The 22,020-nt window shown below is 37.0% G+C and overlaps 1 protein-coding gene across 1 annotated transcript in view; it reads right to left on the bottom strand.

Annotated features, from left to right (window-relative positions):
• Nucleotides 1-836: 836 nt before the first annotated feature.
• Nucleotides 837-22,020, bottom strand: part of DIS3 (DIS3 homolog, exosome endoribonuclease and 3'-5' exoribonuclease) — a 24,967-nt gene continuing 3,783 nt past the window's right edge. The window contains exons 3-21 of the mRNA XM_019529804.1: nucleotides 20,122-20,315; nucleotides 19,954-20,027; nucleotides 19,308-19,475; nucleotides 17,757-17,921; nucleotides 16,772-16,885; nucleotides 16,537-16,674; nucleotides 15,304-15,450; nucleotides 14,502-14,618; nucleotides 12,304-12,405; nucleotides 11,302-11,366; nucleotides 11,106-11,190; nucleotides 10,231-10,358; nucleotides 9,284-9,370; nucleotides 8,031-8,187; nucleotides 5,139-5,353; nucleotides 4,568-4,736; nucleotides 3,816-3,974; nucleotides 3,147-3,269; nucleotides 837-1,170 (exon numbers count right to left, since the gene is read on the bottom strand). Of these exons, the coding sequence (XP_019385349.1) occupies nucleotides 1,081-1,170; nucleotides 3,147-3,269; nucleotides 3,816-3,974; nucleotides 4,568-4,736; nucleotides 5,139-5,353; nucleotides 8,031-8,187; nucleotides 9,284-9,370; nucleotides 10,231-10,358; nucleotides 11,106-11,190; nucleotides 11,302-11,366; nucleotides 12,304-12,405; nucleotides 14,502-14,618; nucleotides 15,304-15,450; nucleotides 16,537-16,674; nucleotides 16,772-16,885; nucleotides 17,757-17,921; nucleotides 19,308-19,475; nucleotides 19,954-20,027; nucleotides 20,122-20,315 (2,497 nt within the window). The 3' untranslated portion in view covers nucleotides 837-1,080. The remainder of the gene's footprint in view (nucleotides 1,171-3,146; nucleotides 3,270-3,815; nucleotides 3,975-4,567; nucleotides 4,737-5,138; nucleotides 5,354-8,030; nucleotides 8,188-9,283; nucleotides 9,371-10,230; nucleotides 10,359-11,105; nucleotides 11,191-11,301; nucleotides 11,367-12,303; nucleotides 12,406-14,501; nucleotides 14,619-15,303; nucleotides 15,451-16,536; nucleotides 16,675-16,771; nucleotides 16,886-17,756; nucleotides 17,922-19,307; nucleotides 19,476-19,953; nucleotides 20,028-20,121; nucleotides 20,316-22,020) is intronic.

Raw genomic sequence — 22,020 nt, 5'->3', positions numbered from 1 at the left:
AGGAAACCATGAAATCCAGAACTTTCTGCAAAAATGAAGAGGAAAAAAAATGCTGATCTTCAGTGGGATCCAAAAATCTTTGTTGTGACTGCAGCCCAGCCCTGCCTGTGTGAAGTATGATTTCATTTGTCTTGTACTAAGTCCTATTCTAAGGCAATTACCATGACTGGATTAGGTCCCAGCAGAGAAAAGTCAAACACTACTAATGCTTGAATGCCGACCAGCTGCTTACCCAAAGAACCTAGTCTACCAGCTACTTAAATATCCAAATTAAAATATAGAGCTTCAAAACCCCTCTCAGATGCTGCTTAAATCCCCACAGAAACTGAAGTCCCTAGGTACATAAATGCTAATGCAGGGCACAAACAGAACCACTTACATACCTTGACAGTGCTGGCACACTGGGATTCACAGACAAATTATTCCTGTTTCCCTCATCTACTCAAACAAAACAGTTTCAGGAAAGACAGACAGCTGCCCCTTTTAATCCAGTATACTGAAGATTAAATCACTCGCTTGAAATAGAGTTCAAATAGATATTGTCTGAAAGAATCTGAACACACGCCCCAGATGATAATTTAATGAGCAATCTGCAGCATACTCTGAGCTAGGGCTCTCCCAGTCCTTGTTGAAAAGGTTCAACTTTAAATGGAAATAAGCGTTCACTGAAGCAGTGAATCAGGCTCCTCCTATAAACAACTGTACTAACACCTTGCAAAATTTGGTATATAGATTAAAAGACTCAAAGATTTTTTTGTACAGTAAATTACTTGCATCCTGAAAATTTCTGCCCTTTGATTTCCCATTGTTGTTACAAAATGAATTAGTAAAAGGAATGTTCCTTCACTTTGTACAAGTATTTATTTTCACCTGCCAGATGAAAACATGGATGTATTTGGTTTAAAAACTTTTACAAATATACTTGCATGTTTAAATAAAAATGCAAATATTTAAAAATTACAAATGGATACCTAAAAAGAAGGTTTTAAAACTGTATGATGTTTCTCAGCATTTACACAATTTCCTCCTCAGACACAAAATACAAGAAAATAGTTGTACTAATCAGCTGCTAAAATGCAGCTATTCCTTCAGTTTTTTCTTCTTCTTCTCTGGTTCATCACTAGCTTTCTTCTTCAGCGTTGTCTGATCTGGAATACCACTTCCTAGTATCTGCCACATAAAACAGAGTTAAAAGAATTAACTTGCAGTCTTCTCAAAGAGAAAAATAATTTGAGGAGTTGGCTTTATCAGATTTAGATAAAACCACATACAGATACCGCTACAAGAACACTATCTGACCACAGGTATTCAGAATATGTCAAAATTACTATGTAAATATCAATGTCATAATGATGCTACTGTAAAACTGGAAATAAAAGAGAATAAGAAGTGGAAAAACAAATTTAGAGTAAGGACAAAGACCAGTGCTGAACCTAATGGATGTTCAAAGTCTTGTATTATAGTTTAAATAGGAGAATAATGTAATATTTGAAAACAGACCCAAGTCTTTTCTAAATCAATGTAAATCTCAGACATGTAGAATGAGAAGAAATCTTCAGATGTTTTAGTTCAACTCCCTGCAATAAGGTAAACACACAAACTTGGGCGGTTTGTGAGAGAAGTTTTCTGGCTTGTTCTTAGTGTCTAGGAGATTCCACCATCTCCCTACGCTGGAGAAAAAGGCTACTTAATTAGAATGCTTTCCCAATATCCAACCTAAATCATCTTTGCAGCACATTTAGCCAATTCTTTCTTGTCCTTCCATAATGGCCACAGAGAACAACTGAATGCATCATAAAGACTGTATTTATGCAATGAAAGAGAGACAGAAAAAGACTTACGTCCCACCTCTCTTCTGTAGATTAAGCAAACCCAACTGCCTTAACTGTTCTTGAAAAGTCATGTACTATAGCCAAGTACAGCAAAAAAATTGCCTCTTATGTTTTAATGGTATATCTGTTATTATACATCACGTCATCTGCCTCAATTTTCAACAGCATCAACTGCCTGATCATCTCTCAGACCCTTTTCTGTCATACTTCTGCATTTCCAGATAATCCCCACTTCGTGTATTTGCATTTGATTTCTCCTTAAGTCTAGCACTTTGTATTCATCTATATTCAAATTCATTTGGTTGATGTCAAAATCCTTTTGGATTTTGATTCTGCCCTCCAAAGCACTTGCAAGACTTCCTCCAGTTTGCTATCATCCACAAAATGTTTTAATTCTTACAACATAGTATTGCTTTATGAAATATATAGCTCTATATAGCTATCATTTACTATATTTAATATATTTTAATAATCCACATACAATTGGTAGTTTAAATACTGTCAGTAAGTGTGCATGCATGTGTGCACACAGACACGAGCCTACACGCTCTTTTATTTCTCCAGCTTTTGCCTCCTACCCCTGGGAGTGCGGCAGCAAAGCTCAAGTAGGACCAAGGAAGCTGTGGCTGGGAGGAACTAACAATCCCATGCTCTGAGGCAGAGCAAGCCCGGCCCAGAAGTAGCGGGGGATGGAGGGGGAAGGGGTAGGCAGACGTGGGCCTCTGTCCCACCCCCCAGTCAGTCATTCTTGACAGGCAATGTGCCAGTTGTATATCAAAATAGCTGCACATATACAGAAACAAAAAGGAACTGCTATTCCTATACTAGATTGCGCTTCACAGAATTCTAAAATTACCACATTTATGTAGCACTTGTGCTGATCAGAGAAGAGATTCAAATATTTTCAGATGGATTCTCCTACCTTTAAACACATTTGATTTGTCAGAGGTGCTAAATTCTACAAGACTCTAATCTAAGATTTGTAAACTGAAGCTAAACATTTCAGCCATATCTATAAATCATCCCCATCTGTGGAATTTCCATTAGTGAATTTTAATTTTAGAAAATCTTTACTCAGTGATACTCATTTTAAAGAGTTCTGGAGCTTGCAGAAGCCCTATAAGAGTTTTCTTTTTTTAAATACTGTCAATGAAGTTGGACTGTTTTTGCTAAAGTAGATGTCACTTGAGAATCACTGTTCTCTGCTACTGAAATAAATACCGTTTTTAAAGTCAATATCAAGTTCATTATAACAAGATTTAAGATTACTACATGGTAATACAGTGCTGTGAATTGTGAAGCTGGTTTTCTTACCTTAGGTTCGATCAGTGCCATACGGATTTTCTGGTGTTGGATATTGGAAGCATCTAACACGATGTTCACTTTAACTTTGTCAAACGTATAAAACGTTGTATCTTCCACAGTAAGAGATGGTATCTAAAATTCCAAATTTTTTTTAAACATGGCATTTTGTATACAAGTATTCAACTTTTGTAGTTAATCCCCAGCCATTATTTATTTTCATCAATTTTATCTTTTCCTAGCTTACAGCAGACAGCACTTGAAATTCTCAATATCAAAAGTTATACATATCAAGACAAAATGTTTCTGCAGTTTAAAAAAAAAAAAAAACATACCTAAAAAATACCAGTTAGAAAAGAATATTGTAACCTGTACGAAGTATTCCAGTATTAATCTAAAACTTTTGTTTTGCGGTATTTTTTTTTTCTTTCATATACAGAGATATAAATATCCATCTATATAAACACTGAACTTCAGTAACAGTTAGTGAAATCCAGCCATTTTCAGAATCTTTTATATCTAAACTTTCAAGCCTGAAAGCAAATTCCTTTTTCTACAGATTAGTTTAAAAACTATAAAAAACCCCTACAATATCCCCTGCATCCAACAACTACAATACAAATGTAAGTCATTATGCCAAATTATTGAATCAAAATCCAAAACTACCTCACTGTAACATACCTCTGGATTGTAACTGAGACTTGGTTTTGGTTTATCTTTTTCTTCAAAGAAGACTGTTCCTTCCAAACCAAACTTGGGAATTAAAACAACAATTGCATTCTTTCTTACAAATAAAATGTATGCTTCCTCATTCACCACTCCTTTGCTTTTGAAGAACAACTGGAACAGAGATGGATTGTGAGAAAGAAAGAAAGAAAATGTTAAAAAGTACTGCTTAAAACAGAAAATGTAATGGCTTGATATGAAGACAGTATCAGCAATCAAAATATCAGAACAACAGTATCAGAATTCAACAATCACAAGTACAACACATTCATATTAAAGTGATCAAATGTAATTATAGTAACGAATAACAATTTAACTTTTTTTCTTTCTGCTATTCAGCAGCGATTTGAATCATAATTCCAGGCTATATTCAACATATTAAAATAAGATAAATTAGGTGGCTTTTTAACAAGAATCAACACTGTATTTGGTAGCGTTTACAGTATTTCTAAGAACAGGAAAAATGTATTAGAATTGTTGAAGGCCTCTCATCTATTATCCTGAATATATGCTCTTCAGAACCAGTTACAATACCCAAATCCCTGCACCCTGCAAAGGGAATATTATTGTAGCTTTAATTATTCCTTAAATATTTCATACCAAGTTCTCTTATTACCCTATACATCCCATCAGTATATTCCCTGTTGATATCCAAGTGTCTCCTACAGTCTGAAAAAGGAAAATGCCCTAATCTGAAAACTGCTTACCTGTGTATGGAATGCAACCGATGCTCTTTGTGCATACTGAGCCATTTTATGCCGATAATTGAGATTTTTACACAGGTCTGCTAGCTTATGTTTATCTGTGAGTTCTGGATAAGTACCATCTGCCCCTATTGCCACAGCCAACAGTCGGTGTACTATTATATCAGCATACCTGCAGGGATTAAAAAGGATTAGCCTTGTATCAGAAAAAACTCATTTCTTGTACATTTCTGAATTCTATAACTGAATGCACATAAGCTAACTTTTTTTGGGCAATTATTTAGTTGGTCTAATAAAAGATATCACCTCAGCCCCAAGAGTTTTGTCTGCCTATGCCTTTAGACCGACATGGCTACAACCGATATCCCTGCATTTAAGCTATTTATTTTACAGATCTTGACCAAGCCTCAGGTTTTATTAAACTGCTATTATGTTTACATGCAGTACAAACCAAAAGAACTATAGCTTAGTTATCACATAGTATCGTTTTAAAACTGAAAACAAGATGATAGATAATTAGTTTTAATTGATATACCACTTTCTTTCTTTTGAAAACTTTCATAACGTCAAGTACCTTCTGATTGGTGAAGTAAAGTGTGTATAAATAGGTGATGCTAGACCATAGTGATGAAAATCATTGTCCATTCCAGAACAAAAATAGACCGCTTGCATCATACAGCGAGTGGCCAAGATTCGCAACAGTGTATTTAGATATGGAAAATCAGGAGTTTCAGCTTTGTCCAGAGAGTCAGCTAGAGCCTTTGCTGAATCTGTCTTAATTTCTAAATTCTGTTAAAATAGAAAAAAAAAAAAAACAGATTACTTCTACCAAATCCTTAAAATAATGTTGTATATTATGTAAGCACATAGCTGCATCATCTTAGCGCTTCAGACGAAACCATGCATATATTATCCCACGACTTAGCAAAAGGAAGTTGTACCTAACCAACCTGATTTCCTTCTTTGACAAGGTGATGTCTTTGAGGGTGGGAAGGAAGCAGTAGATGAGAGCCTTGACTTCAGCCAAGGCTTTTAATACTGGTACACCATGAAATTATTAGAAGTTAAGGAAATACAGTGTAAATGAAACTACTCTAGGATGGGTGTACAACTGCTTGTATCATTGTGCTCAGAGTGGCCATAGATTCATAGATTGTTAGGGGCTGGAAGGGACCTTGTAGATCACTGGTAATTCTAGTTAGGAACAGGTACCAAGGAGGATTTCTGAGGCATCTGTCCTGTGTTGTACTATTCAAATACCTTCATTAAGAACTCAGGAAATGGGACTGAGTGCATACACAGTAAACTGGCAGATGACACTAGGCTGGGTGAGATAGCAGACACCTCAAAGAACAAAATTAGAATTCAGAATCACCTTGGTGAAATTGGACAAATGGTTCCAAACTTAATTAGATCAAAGTCAATAAGGATCAGCACAAAGTACTGCACTTACAATGGAACAAGCAAATACAAACTGGCAAACAACTGCGTAGACTGTAGTACTACAGAAAAGGAGTTGGAGGTTATAGTGAACTGCCAACCAAATGAGTCAAAAGTGTCCTACAGAGACAAAAAAGGCAATGGCATACTGGGATATATTATTATGGAAAAATGTTGCATACAAATCATCAGGGATCCTGTTTTTTGCTGATAAAAAAGTCCCCAATTTTTTAATTAAGAAAGTAACCTCAAATCCACATTATTTAAAAAAAAAAAAAATCCCAATTTTCAGATTTAAAAAAGTAACCTCAAATCCACATTATTTAAAAAAAAAAAAAATCCCAATTTTCAGATTTAAAAAAGTAACCTCAAATCCACACTTTTCCATGATTAAAATGAAATGCCACTATAGATATAACCAGGATCCCTGCAAATCATTCTATTCATCATTACTTAGGTCAAACCCAGAGTGCTGGATTCAGTTTTAAACACTGGACCTCAAGAAGGATGTGAAAAAAGAAGTAGTAGTCAGAAAGCAACAAAAATAATAAGTAGTCTAGAAAGGATGACATACCAGGAACAGCTGGAAGAACTAGGGCTATTTAGTCTAGAGATGATAGAAGGTGGATTTTAGAACAGTCTTCAAATACAAAAAGGGTTGTTGTAAACAGGATGGCAACTGATTATTCTCTATTCATAGCAGACAGGCAAAATAAATAAAGCTTGATCTGTACCATGAGAAATTTAGTTTGGGCATTAGGAAGAACCTTTTTGCTATGAAGGTGGTTAAGCACTGGAACACACCTCCTAAACAACTTGTAGAAGCTTTTAAAGATTCTAAATGCAAGTTAGATGCTTGGCAGGGATGGTTTACACAAGGATGTTCCTGTCTTGAACAGGGCGCTGAAACCAAGCTGGGAGAAAATCACGAGATCAGCTATTTTTCTATGATGACACCTGTAAGTCATCCCTGAAGTACTAATAGCCCAATGGAATGTAAGTCTTACAAAGACCCTGCCTGACCACTGATCTCTGATGAAACACATGGCCTTTGGTGGGCCAAAATATTCAACTTCTGACATTGTTTAATTTTTAGATCTGATTAACCCTGTACTGGGTTACGTTGAGTATATGTTTTATGATTTCTTGAAAGTAGACTCATTTAAAAAACAAAAACAACCCTATAAGAACCCAATACAGGGAGGCTCCCTTAACAGAAGGCAAAATTCAGTTGTTCAGGTCAGACCTCCTAATTCCAGTCTATACTTCTCTTCCGAATTAACTGTGCATTTTTCATATATCTATCTATTTAGAGAGAGAGAGAGAGAGAGAGAGAGAATATATGCATATGGACACACATGCAAGTAATTTTAAGGCAGCAATTCTGGCATTAATTTGCACCTTAGTTGATTTGAACAACTACCTTTTATTACTTGACTCCAACAGCAAAATTTATTTCAGTACATATTAACCCAGCAGCAACCTTCTGGGTCAGAGATGGGTGGGGGCTAGGACTTGTCACTGCATCTTCCTGCTGAATGTCCCCAAAGCCCATGTCCACAGGAGTCAAATTCAATGGCTCCTTGGGTTAAATTTATCCCACAGGCTGTAGGTTGTCAACATATCCATGTGCTCTTCCTGAAACTGTTTGTGAAACATATTCCAAGTACACTATTAATGTAAGCAAAAATTGTTCCCTTAAAGAGTGACCTGTGACAAGAAAGGGGAAATATAGCCACCTATAGTTTACAAGGAATGAAAATGCAAGACTAAAAGATTATATTATTTCCCTTATCTGAACATAGGTCTTTGGTAACAGATTGCTGATTCTTTTGAAATTAGACTACCTACTGCAGTAGACAAGTAGACCCAAGATACAAGAAACGGTCTTTCAAGACAGAAATGCAGAGTATTTTACATATACTTTTCAAATTTAAGAGGGCTACAAAAGATTTAAAAAGTGTAATTAGTAAAGCACAAAGCCTTTTAATTAGAATTATTTGATTCCGTTGTATTACAAACTTGCCTTGGATTTTGCTGCCTTTACAAGGATGTCATAATTTGATGGAGGAGGAGCCGGGTGTTTTCGGAGCAAAGCACATTCTGAGAACTCTTCATAAATTTTCTGTGCAACAGAGATATTGGCAAGCAACATAAACTCTTCAATCATGGAATTTGTTTCTCTGTCAAGAGAAGACACTTTGTAATTTTGTAAGCACTATTATATTTCAGATTGGCTTAAATATATATTAATATTAAAATGCTGTTTCACCATCTATAACACAATTACAGAACAGAGCTTATTAGAACTACTAATGTTGATTATTGCTACAACAAACAGCAAATTTAAAAAAGCTATAAACATGAACCTAACTATTTACAGAGGCCCAAAGACAAGGGAGAAAATAAAGCAAAAGAATAAACAATTTTATTTTGGAGTTAAACTAGGATTTAATTTTAAAATGCAATTTTTTCTGAAGTCAAAATAGCATTGCTTATTTAGGACTTAGTACAAACAATACTTCTAGATGAGACTTTCTACATTATCATAAGTTGGTTAATATTACTGTCCTAAAACTAAAAGCATGCTAACAGGAGAATACCACATATGAGTACAAGTATGCAAAATAAAGCTGAGAAGGACTCAGGGGATTTTTTTGACTCAAAAGTTAAGTGGGATAACCAAGAAGCTGGCTCAACAGATGAGCTTGATGCCTCACTTTCGAGAAGGCTTCAGTATTACCATCTCACACGTTCTATAAAATCCCTCAACATCATTGTGCCTCCGTACATGTAAGTTCTGTATTTTTCCCTGATCTTTGTATTCCTCATCCAGGCTATATCTACTGCTCCCTCCAGACTCTGGTCTAATGCCCCAGCCAAGGCTCTCAGTCCTCCTTCCAAAGGTACTTTTTTCTCTTCATCATGGGGACAAAGCTAGCAGACGTCCTTTGTCTAATTCCATAAACTCTAGTCCTTTGGGAAGGGGACCCATGAATGCAGCAAGCTAGTTCATCCTGAGCTGGGTCTGAGGCTACCTCTGCCTAAACTGTTGAGCTGAACCCGTACCTCTGTTCATCAATGGTTATACAGCACCATAGCAGAAAGGCAGGAAGAGGGAAGTGTTAAGTTTGCTGCAACACTAACTTTAGGCATTTAATTGTTTTTAAAATGTGGTTTTAAGCTCATCACATTTTCTAAAGCAATCAAATTTCATAGACTCAACTGCCCAGACTATTACGTGAACTTGGCACTTCTACCAAAATGCACAATACATACTTTAGTTCCTTAGTCTGCAAATCAATAGGATCATGAGTTTCACTGTCCATATGGAAACGGACTTCAGGTGAGGAAAGTGTCAAGGCCCTGTAAAGGATAAATAAAACTGAAAGGGTTAGTTTATACACTTCCGTTGAAGATCTGATTTTTCAATAACTGCCATATAACTGCAATTTGTATTCATATTGTCAAGTCACAGGAACTTGCTTTGCATGTCTCAAGAACAAAGATACCATTGTATATCTATTATTGTACTTTTTATTACAACTGTAATGGATCTACATTTTTGCATCCTCTTTCAAGGATAAAGAAAAATTAACATTTATTAACATACATCTATTTGACATGCATCACTATTATTAGATGAAAAGTGGAACTACAATCCTCCTTCATATGCTTCCTGTATGTTGAGGCACTTAAATGATTCCTGGCAGTTTTAATAAATATCATATTGTTTCAATTTTCCTAATGGCTTCTATGTTCTAGGTTTTCTTTTCTTGCCTTTTTTTTTTTTAAGCAGCGCATTGGCATTTCTTTATCTCAAAAACAGATGCTTAAAACATTAAGCAAAGCCACTTTGCCAGACTTAAGTGAAAGTAAAGTGTGATAACAATATTCAACTTTGTAAAGGGGTCAGTTGCATATTTATAGTGGATAACTTTTCATAAGAATTATCATCCATGCAACACTTAAAGTGACATATCCCAATTTCCACATATAAAAGAAAAAATTCACATACAAATCTCTCTTTTAAATAGTTATCTTAAGCAGACAAAAGAAAAAAAATTATTGGTGAATTAGCATTCTGTTTTATAGTCTGTATTATTTCAAAATGACAACCTGGCACACTTCCTTGCAACTTAGTATTTGTAGACAGATTTAAGACAAGTGATCTCTCCTGATCATAAGACTAAGGGCATGTACACACAGAAAATAAAACAATTTACCCATTATCTATTCTTCTCTTCTTCAGAATTTTTGCTAATTTATTTAGCCCACGTAAGCTAACAGTGATATCATCATTCATGCTTGTTGAATCAATTCGCATCTGTGCTTCAGCATATGTAAGAGAAGCCTTGGGGAAAAACAAACAAACAAACAAACAAACAATTTGACAACGCCACATATAAAATAAGTATTGAAGTAGTGGATTGAGTTTTTATGTCTTCTGGAAACATAAGGTATGGTACATTGTCAAAAATCTCCTGAAAACCACCACAAAGGAGACAATGATCACATGCTGAATTGCACTCAAAACCCAAGTACATTTCACTATCATCAGGGAACCACCAACAAATGGAAGACCTGCATAATGAGTTATGCAATAATTAGTAATTACAGTGAAACCTACAAATAAAAACAACAATTGTTATGTATGTAGGGTCTGATTTCAAAGGTGCTGACAACCAGCAGCTTTTGCTAACTCTAGCTGGAGTTGTGGATGTAAAAAAGCAATGAGTAAAATGACTTTTCAAAGTCATTTATACAAGGCCTTTTTTTAAAATACTAAGTATTATTACTTATGTCATCCAAATGCTACAATAATCAAACCAAAGCATGCATCAGTCTTAACATTTATTTTCCACAACTGAATTAATTTAGTTTAGACCTTTGGTGCTTTTAAAAGGCCTTATATAAATGAATTCGAAAAGTCATTTTACTCATTTAAAAAACAGAAGCTTGAAAAAAGAAATAAAGTAATAGGAAAGAAGAAAATATTTGTATTTGTTTGAGCCAATGTTTGAAAAGTTCAGTCTCTGGTACAACTTTGATGCTTATTTTCACAGCAATAAAATATTTGAATTGAATGAACATAACTAACCTTGGAATTAATAGCGCTTTTTGTAAATCTAGTTTTTAAAATTTCAGCTCTGTGGTTCATTTCCCATATACATGAAAATGCAAGTCTTTAAAAAAAGAAAGAAAAAAGGAAAAAGATGTTAGACAATCTATGAGAAAAAAAAATACTAAAAGGACAACATTTGGTAAAGCAGCCAATATGAAGGATGTACAAATACCTGTCCACATTTGATCTCAGGGAACACAAGTTGGAACTAAGCAACTCTGGAACCATATCAATCCTCTGTAAAATAAGGGATAAAAGTTTGTTTACTAATACACAAATGTATATTTTTCTCCACATGATACTCAAGTATTTAATAGCATGAAAATAGAACTGCTATGGTTTCATTATGTAGTTCTTTCATTAATTGTTTCATGAAAAATGAACTATTTCCCAGGTTTTGAAGACAGAAAAAAAAATAAAACAAATACAGCGCTTCAGAGAAAACTTACTACCTTATGACATGATATACAAAAGTTTCCATTCTCTAGTTGTTACTCTTGAAAAACAATGATGGTCCACAAGAAATATTACGCAATAAGGACCAAAATAAATTGAACCAAAATAGATAAAAGTGACTGTGTGATGCTCAAGTCTCTGTAGACTCCAAAAGATTTGGCAGCCAGCAAGGAAAGATGGAAGTTTAATATATTATATCATGATGGCCCAGCCTTGACAGTCATGTTACCCATGAGTGCTACACTATTGTACTTATTTTAGGACCCTGTTCTTGTGTCCAGTTGTGCTTCTGTCACTACGAATTGCTGTCAGCTCTTCTTTTCCTGGCTCATGACCAGTAAAAGTTAAGGAAATATGTCCCCGGTCCTCTCTTTTCAAGTTACTTGCCAATTAGACACAAATAATATCCCAATTTCAGAAGCAGATGTGCTATATCCCAACTTTGAGTTAAGATGGGTATTCACCTTATAACAGACTTCTAAATTTAATATGCTTCCTACTACTCTTAGAGCTGCCCTTTAAAACAATCCTGCCATGATGGCTGGCAGTCTTCTGATACAAGCAAAGTTTCATAATAAGTTACCAAAAGAAGCGTAAGTGTAAGCAAAAGGTCTCCATTTTATTAAAACTGGAGATGCATTTCCATCCCAAAGAATTAAAATGCATGGAAAATGTACCTCCCATGTAAACAAAAAATCTCAATGAAAAGAATAATTACTTTTTCACACAGATACACCGTTGTTCCTCTTTTTGCTGACTCTTGGTCTAAAGCATTTCCTGGTCGTATAAAATGGCTGACATCTGCAATATGCACACCAACCTTGAAGGAAAACAAACACAGAGTTTATAAGGGAGCAATGGTTCTCAATATAAAGGATCCTGAGGTTCACATCTCTCTTTACCATTTCATCTCTACAGCAGTTAATGTTACATGAACAAGGATAATTAAATTAATTTGAAAATGAAGGTATCGTAAAATGTAGACATGAATCTATTCTCTTTATGGACACTTAACTTTTATCAGTGTGGTAGCACCCCACCACCCTCCACAGCTCTCTTCCATCTCTCCAACCAGTTTGTTTGCTTTTCCTCCATTTTCTTGCCCTCTAATGTTGGCACTCTCTAGTATTATGACCATAAGATAATTTAAAATAAAAACTACTAAAATTAAAACAGAGGTAGAGGTGGAAATAAATTATTTTAATCAAAATTTAAATCCCCCCACAAAAAGATCTATACACCTCTAGAATAAAGCCTTTTATTTTTTTCCAGTTTCTAGAAATTTAGGTTTGATTTGTGAGTCTTAACATTAAATTTCAATTAATGTTTCCACATTCATTTGTTTAACACACAAGCACTTCTCCCCATGCAAACAGGTACCAGAGTTTACTAGCTAAGAGAACAGTAAGTGCTACCTGACAGATGCACAGTTTTCAGATAACATAAAAACCTGTGTGTATCCATACATCCTACGGGACAACTCTGGCCCTACAACAGGATCTACCCAGGTGATCATTAAGGCTGAGTGGAATGCCAACGACTTTACCTGAATGGTTCTGGATGCAGGGTTGAAGCCTTTTAACATACGCTGTTAGTATGAGGTGCGCCAATATATCAGTCATATATCAATTCATGTTATCAAAAATTAACTTCGCTGGCAATTGGGTTTTTTGGCCAGTGTAGCCAATAATGTCACTGATAAATGACATTTATGCACTGATGCAGCATGCATGTGGCCAGGAATGCAGCCCGGCAGCTTGGAGAGCAGTGTCCTTGCCACTAAGTTTCTGAGGGAAAAGGAGTGGGGTAGGGTAGGAGCAAGGGCAGAGGCTACCCAGCCAGGGCAGTGCACACAGCAATGGGGAACTACCCATCCCCACCCTCCCTGGATGAGCTGCCTGTGGGGTCACATTCACCATCCTGGCCAGACAGCGCCTGTCCCTGCTCCTTTCACTCCCTCACTGTAGGGGCCTCAGTCTCTGCCCACTCCCTTTCTCTCACAGACTTACAGGCAGGAGGCTGCTCTCCAAGCTGTCAGGTGGCATTTCTGTAAATCAGCTATCAGATTGGTATTAGCTGACACGGCTGATCAGCCATCAGTATTGGTCAAGAAAATCTTTATCGGTGCACTCCTACTTAGTATCAAGGAAACGTGAACTATGTACACAAAACAAATAAACTAATAAAAATTAAAATAAATCAAGTGGAGGGCCAAGGAGAGAGATTCTTGATTGTTCTGCAATCTTTCTGCGGACCACCAGAATGGAGCTCATGTACCAGCGGTGGTTTGCAGACCACAATTTGAGAACCTGTTCTATAAAACATCTTATTTTACCCGTGTACAACGAAAATAGTACCCGATCATCATAAATAGGTTGAAATAAAAAACAAAGAGAGAATGGAGATCATGTAATACCTGTGGGCACAAGTAAGTATGAAGATCTTTTTCTGCGCTGAAATAGACTAAATCTTTTTTACTTCCTAGAAAAGCTTTCTACTTGTCACTATGTGTTGCCATAGGTTAGTACATTTCTTTAAATGCTGATTCAGCATGTACATTTCAAAATAAAGATCTGCTTCATGATTTTAAAAGAAACATTCACCTTAACATTTTTTAGAAATATCTCATCTAATATCACATTTCATTTTAACAAACTGACAACAGTAATTCTGTTTATTTCTACTGTTGAAAACAACCCCCCCCCGTATTAATGCTGCACACTAAACAAACGCTATAACATTTCCTTCTACCCAAATAGCAAGGGCACAGGATAGACTAGGAATACCAGGGTTCAATTCCCAACTCTAACAGAGGTTTGCAAGATGAAGCTTCATAAAAGGTAGTTAACACCAACATTATTTGAGAAAAAGGAAACACATGCATATACAAAATATAAAAGTAAAGAATCAAAATACCTCAAGATTTCCATTTTCCAGTTCTCTACAATGTAATGCATCATCAATATCAGTACAGCTGGGTGGATCCACGCTACAGACACACAGATGCCTTAAGTCTTCTCTATAGCTCATATCCTGCAATTTTAAATGAGTTGTTTTCAAACATAAAACAAAATAGTAATTTGGAAAAAGCGTATATAAAAAGTACCCAAGTGATTTAGAAGCACAAAATACATTATCCTTCTCCATATTAAAGCAGCATAATGGATACACAAGATAGACAGATGTATAAAGTATTTGTATATCATTAATAAATAGGAAAAAAGCCACACATTTTTCCATTTATTCAGAATCAGCATAGTTCAAGGAAAGGATCAGGAACTAAGAAATTCATAACTGAAATCCTTGTTATGAACCTGATCCAGTCAAGTGTTTCAAGGTTTAGAAAAATTAAAAAATTAAATGCATGTAGTACGTGTATAAAAGATCACAGAGGCTAGTTTGTAAAGTGCCTTAATGATTACAAGTAGTTACTGTATTTTACGAGGGTAATTTCTCCATATTTAAGCCATCACAAAAATGTACTTAAGTTTTGTTAAATAGGAAGTTAATTGCTCTTTGCTGAATCTGCTTTCAGAGACTTGAGACAGGTAAGTAACACTTTGAAAACCTCATGGCATGAACATACAAATTTGAGGGAAGCTGCTCTTCCCAGTTTCTGCTGCACAGGGCTCTCCAAGAGCAAAACAGTTTAGTTTGGTTTTGAAGGTTAAACTTGCAATAGTCACTGTATTCACTGAAAAACAAATTTTAAATTTACCTTTTCTGTAATGCTCCATGGCATTTTTGGTAGGAAATTAAGAACAGCCTGAGAGAAAGGTTGATGGGGCACATCATGTTCAAGCAAAAGAACTTCTGTCTCAGTCTCTTTATCCCCAGCAGTTCCCAAGTTCTTTACAAAATGACCCTAAGAAACAATATAGGTATGTAGCTTACTGCATATCTTGGATAGGGTTGTCCAAACAAACAAAACAAAAACAAAACCTTGAGATAATAGCACCTTAGACTATTAAACAGTTACCCCATATACAGAGTGTCATTCTCCCCTCAGCTCTATTAGCTTGGAGGTCCACTAGTATGCCATCTGCAATCTACATATTTCCCCAGAACTGTTTCCCCTTCCTGATCAAAAACATGCAATTTGAAAGACAATTCCTTCCACACCTGAAAAGTCAGAATGACCTTCCTCACTTTTGATATGCATTGACCACCCAGCAATCAGCATCTTTTTTTCTACTGTTTGTTTGTTTGCTACCCCAGGGAATTTCCCTCCCCTGCCCTCTTCTCCCCCTTTACAAGTGTTTAGTAGGCTGTGATTACTTTAACTGCTCAGACCTGAAGAAAAATGTTGTACATTATTTTATGTAACTCTACCCCAACCATGCAGTTGGTCCAATAAAGAATATCATCCTAAAAATTCTCACGTAATTCCTGGACCATCATGGCCACAATATCACTCTGACATTACCCTTCCATTTAAAGAAATTTGACCCCACTCCTAAATTTGACCTGACATGTCAAAAAGTCCACTGTATTCTTTATGCAGCAATGGTAATCTTTCAACAGTGGCTAATAATTTTGCTTCAAAATTCTGATTCCTACACTCAAAATTCAGTCTGATTGGTATAGAAACTTAGAGGAACTTCATATACCTAAATGAAGCACCTCAATCCAAAAATAATTAGAAATAACTTTCACTTGGGAGTTATGGGTTAGTAGCAGCTGGAAATGTCCACCTCTTCTGTAAAAGCTAGCCCTTTTAAAAAGCACCCATGACTGAGAAGTCTTGTTTCAGTTCCTTTACAAAATATTATGACTTAAAAAAAAAGTAACTTCATCAGTTATCACTGCTAAAGTATGTGAAACTTATTATTTATTGTAAATTATCTACCATAATACTATTATTAGTACATCCAAGTTAAAACTAGTATTTTATAAAATGCAAGTGGATACATAATAGAAAAAAAAAAAAAATTTTGTATTTTAAACTCACATTAGGATACCTGGAATTTCTAGGCCAACCGTCAATAGCAACAATAATTCTTTGTCCTTCTAACGTGGAAGCTTGTCTGGTTTCTATTCGAATTCGAGGGATTCTGCGATCGGCTGGTGTAAACAGATGCCGTCTTGCCTGTAAGCAAGGAAAGGAGGAAAAGGAATAACTATTTTGCTCAAAAAAAAAAAAAAAAAAAAATTGCACACTAACAACAAACAAAAGATCTGCCTACCTCTTTTATCTGTGATTTGGAAAGCATGCCGCAAAGTGGTCTCCAGTTTCTTTTTATAATACCAACTACTCTTCCTGTTGGTCTTGACATGTTCTTATTTATGGAAGTCTTGAGCTGATGTTTAAAAACATGAAATTATATTTGAATTCATGATCCTGATATGTATAACTACAATATGCAGTCTAACTGAAGCTTCGGAGTTAAACAATTTTATCAGTCTGTGTAATGGTCAAACTCTACTATGACATCATAAACAGAACAAGATCTTCTCCCACTCCACATCCTTTATACCTCTTAAATGTCTGGCTAGTGTGACAATTTTCTCGTGGATCAAAACAAGTTTTCACCCTAAATTTAAAGATATGACACAAACAAGATGCAAAGAGAAAACAAAAACTGTGAAGCAGGGTTGTGCACAGAAACACCCTTGAAATCCAGTGACAGTCAATTCACAAAACTTACAGAAGGGTGTCTCAAGTTCAAAAAGGCTGAGAACCACTGCGTTAAAAGACTATTGTTTGTCACAATGTTAGTCTTTGCCCTTTTCAAGCAAATACTGATGTATTGGTTGTAGACTTATATTATCTAGACACACATGCACTTTACATAAATAAACTTCTTTTTCTTTTCATCCATACACACATAAGAAAAGAAAAAGAAATGTAGATCCTTTGGTTTACCAGGCCATAAATTTGAAGAAAGCTTTTATGAAAAATTTAATTAGGAATATACAAAGAAGAAAGCATGTTTCCAATGCTTAGCAACACTGTGGTCGTCATGATTCTGAACACTAGGGCTGGCTGAAAACTGAGGTTCATTTACATAAAAAAAAAAATCACCCCTTTTGTGTGAAGCATGGAAATTTTCAACTGGTTCTACTGGACACATCTTTAGCACTGTCTGAAAACAAATTTTATTCCAAATGCACCAAAAACAGGAACACACAAAGAACAAAATGAGAAATATAATCTCAGTTTTTTCATACCATGTTTTCCTTTTCCTCTTCTTTTTCAGTATCTTCTTCATTTTGGCCCTCATCTTGCAGAACCACTGAGGATAGTGCTACCCAATCACTTTTTTCCAGCAACTCCACAGCAACAATATCTTCATGAACAGCTCGGTTTAAATGTTTAAGTCCTTGTATAATTATCTGAAAAAAATAAAGTAAAATAAAAATCAAACATGCCTTGAATGTTAAGTCATGAAATGTTGAAGGCAACCCTTAGAAGTCCTCCTGCAAGTAGTAGATCAAGGCTCCTCAGTATCAGGCACAGCACATACAGCAAACATATGATAGAAAAGGACGTTTCTGACCCAAATGAGTAATAACTCATTGCGACAATAATTATTACTTTTCTTTCATCCAACATGCCTTTCAATTTTCTAGGATTCTCCCTTCATGCATAGGTTTGTATGAAAAGATTCATTATTAATTTTTAGTCTCCTGCTGAGGGCTTGAATGTCTTCTACATACTTTAAGTGCAAATCATGTGAATTATATGGCTTTCAATATAGTCAAAATGATTTGACGACGGCAACTATTCTGCACACATCCATAAGAGTACTTCATGCATAGCTCCTTGTCTTACGCAGGTGAACTACAACAACAGTCAATTAAAAGGAACCTTTTAGATTAAAAAAAGAATTAGACTAATGATAGAGAAAACCAGGTGGAAAAAACAGCCTCACATGCACATTTTTCATCAAAAAGTAAATAAAGAAGCCATTGATGATACTTAAAATAAATGAGGAAAAAAAAATCTAACTTAATGACAATGGGGTAATCAAGATTAGTTCCACTTTATATAAAAGAGATTCATAATCGTTTAGAGCTCCAGTATGAAACTAGAGACAGGCCTGTTGAAAGTCTCCAGGTTAGAGTCAGATGCAAGAGCAGCATAGGTGATGCTGTGGTGGGTATGTTCTACAGACCACCAGCCAGCTTCAAACAGCTAGCAGAAGTTTCCAGATCACAGGCCCTGGTTCTCATGGGGAACTTTAATCACCCTGACATCTGCTGGGACAGCAACACAGCAGTGCACAGTACTCCAGGAAGTTTTTAGAAGAATGTTGGGGACAACTTCCTGGTGCAAGTGTTGGAGACATACTAAGGTCTGTGCTTTTCTTGACCTGCTGCTCACAAACAGGAAAAAGCTGGTGGGGAATGTAGGAATGGATGCAAATTTGGGCAGCAGTGACTACGAGATATTTGAGTTTAGGATCCTGAGAAAAGAAAGGAAGAATAGCAGAGTAAGGACCCTGGACTAAAGAAAAACAGACCAACTCACTCAGGGGACTGATGGACAAGATCCTCTGGGAGGCCAGTCTGAGGGAGAAAGGAGTCTAGGAAAGCTGGCTGCAGTTTAAAGAAACGTTACTGAGGTGTAGGAATGAGCCATCCCGATGTGAAGGAAGACTACCAAGTATGGCAGCATTTCAGAACACAGTGGGGTCACATGGCTCATCTACGTAAATCCTCAAAGCTAAGGAAGATTTAAGCACATTTCAAAACATGACATCAAAATGAAAAACTTACTTCTTTGTTCTCTTCAGCATCTCCATGAACCCATACTGTAGCTTCAAGATAATTCTCTCTACTGGCTCTGAAAGTTCCTTGAAGGAAAGTGCCAGATTTTATGCCTTGCTGCAGCTTGCTAAGGGGAAGATGCTCTGGAAAAATTACTCTTGCATTTTCAATTTCATTCTGTTGATAAAAAATTCAGTTAGTTGTTGGCTCACTGAAATCAGTTATCATAAATCTAAGCCTATCAACCCCAAATTCAGGCTACCAAATTCTAGTCCAAAAGCCAGACACAACAATTTGCTGACATAGCAATCCAGATTCACATGCTGGATAATATTATAAACTACATTAGTGCCTCAAGTGGATGCATAAAAAAGAGGCAGCTGAAACCAACTCATACTGGAAGTTCCTATCTGCCAGCAGATGTATACCAAAGATACAAACTATGCGCATGTCCAGATGAGCAGGAATGTGTGTTTCCCTGGGGACAAGCAGCAGTGGCACACCTTGTGCAAACCCTATGATCACAACATTGTAAGATAAATCAGGTTCCTCAATTTTTAAACTGGCACTAGTAGTTCCTGCACTTAAGTGCGACATAATCATACTCCAAACCTTTTACATTGTAAGCTCTTAGAGAAAAGAAGAAACAACATACCTCTGCATCAGATATGCAAGCAAGACGATCTACGAGATCAGGATTAGCTATCAGGCTCTTAACATACTCTTCACCTATAAAAATGCACATAAAGATATGTAATTATAGAGACATCAGTAGAATTTTTATGTCCGGAACAATTCAAACACTTCATTTAATTGAGCTTACATGTATAAGCAGTTATCCCTTCTTCTAGAGCCTTCTCTTTATTTTTTCTGTCATTTGTTAGAAAGATAACTTGTATCTTCTCCTCGGTATTCATTTTCTTTAGATGTTCGTTGTACCATTTTACTGCTACTCTGATGGCTCTATCATTGCGGTCATTAGAACTTTCCCCTTGCTCTTGTTCTATATAAGTTTCTCTGTAAAATAAGAATAAAAATTTCCAAAGCCTTGTCACCACTTAAAAAAAAAATATCAGAGTAGAACAAGTTGAAGAGTGTGACGCCTCATGAATCACACTGTTACTGTTAATATCTATAACATACCTAACAATTTTGAAATTGGAGGAAGACAGTAACAATTCCAACAGTCTTGCCACTGAAAATTAAGATGGATACTAAGGAACTCCAGATGAATTTCATGAATTTAGTTAACTGAGCGACATGACTGCAGATAATTAGCATAGATGCATACAGCATAATGAACTCCAGAAATAGGACTGGAATTTACTTTGGAGCGTGAATAAGTCCAAAAAAGGGCTGTGTGAAATTTTAGCTGCCGTTTCGTTTTGGATTCGGACATTTCAACGGTCGAAACACCAAATCCAAAATGAAACACAGGGCTCTGAAACATTTCAGAAATTTTCCAAAATGTTTTGGATGTTTCAGAGGCAAACTTGCAGGGAAAGAGGGAGGGGGAAGAGGGACTGCTCCAATACTGACACCGGTAGTTGGTGGCCAGTGACAACGATCCGTCCCTAAGGTCCCTTCCAATCCCACTGCTGGGGAAATGCTCAGGTCCCCAAACATTTCCCCAGTTTCCAGTTTGATTTCCCAGCACCTCAATCTTTCCCCCAGCTCCTCCCAGTGAGCACGGCCCCCAAACGATGCGGGATGACAGCAGGCTGCTGCTGCCAGCTGGTGATGGGGAAATAGCTTAGAGCTGCCACCATCTGGCGGCAGCAGCCAGCTGAAACCCCACAGGCAGATCCAGGGGCCGTGCTCCCTGGGAAGAGCTAAGGGAGATGATCAGAGCTGGGGAAATCGAATTGGGAGCTCTGGCTAACAAGTGGATCTGCCCCAGCTCCCGGACAGCAGGCAGCACCCTGCCAAGCCGTGCTGAGCCCTGCGATGGTATGGGTGCCACATGGGGGTATATCCCTGCTGCCCTATGCTGCATGGGGGTGCTCTGCCATAGGTGCCCAGAGGCCCCAGTTGTGACTGTCAGAGCTGGTGAGCGCGGGGCTTTTTTGTTTTTTTAAAGCTCTGCACATCCGCCGAGCACTGGGAAGAACCCAGTACTGGCACTGGCCCCAGCTGTCAGCCTCCCGTCATCCTGTATGTAGACCTGGGGGCCTGCACCACCTGGGAGGGCTGCAAGGCTGTGCCAGACTTGTTACCTGTCAGCTCCATGTTCTTGGGGAACCCTGACACAGGACACAGACTGTCTGACTCACAAAGACTCATCCCCCCCAACCTAAACAGAAAACCTGAAGCAGAGACTGCAGTAAATTCTGGGATCAATGAAGCAGGGGAGCACTGCATGATGGGGAAGCTGTGTTCCAAATGCTAATCAACCCTTACACCCAGCTCAGCATTTATCAAACCAGTTTTAATCTGGATTTACAAAGGACTTTCCCCCCCCCACACACACACACAACTCTAAGCAAAAGTAAGTTTAATAGGCATCTTGGGCCGTACATTCCCCGGTCACACTATGAGAGGCCTATGTAAACTTAATTGGCTAAAACTCGGTTGCCAGGTTAGGGAATTCTGAGGCAACAGACCGAGTCAGGGGGTATGGGCAACATTTGAACAATGGTACAGGATTCATCACAGCGTCCAGCCCGTTGGAGCCCTGACCACAAGTGTTGTCATACTTTTCCCGAGACGACTGGTGGAAGTC

The sequence above is a fragment of the Crocodylus porosus genome, unplaced genomic scaffold (assembly GCF_001723895.1).
Source record: "Crocodylus porosus isolate Cpor-Errol unplaced genomic scaffold, CroPor_comp1, whole genome shotgun sequence".
Lineage (NCBI taxonomy): Eukaryota > Metazoa > Chordata > Crocodylia > Crocodylidae > Crocodylus > Crocodylus porosus.
The sequence above is the reverse complement of the archived record's forward strand: the minus strand, read 5'-3'. Positions and strand labels throughout refer to the sequence as shown.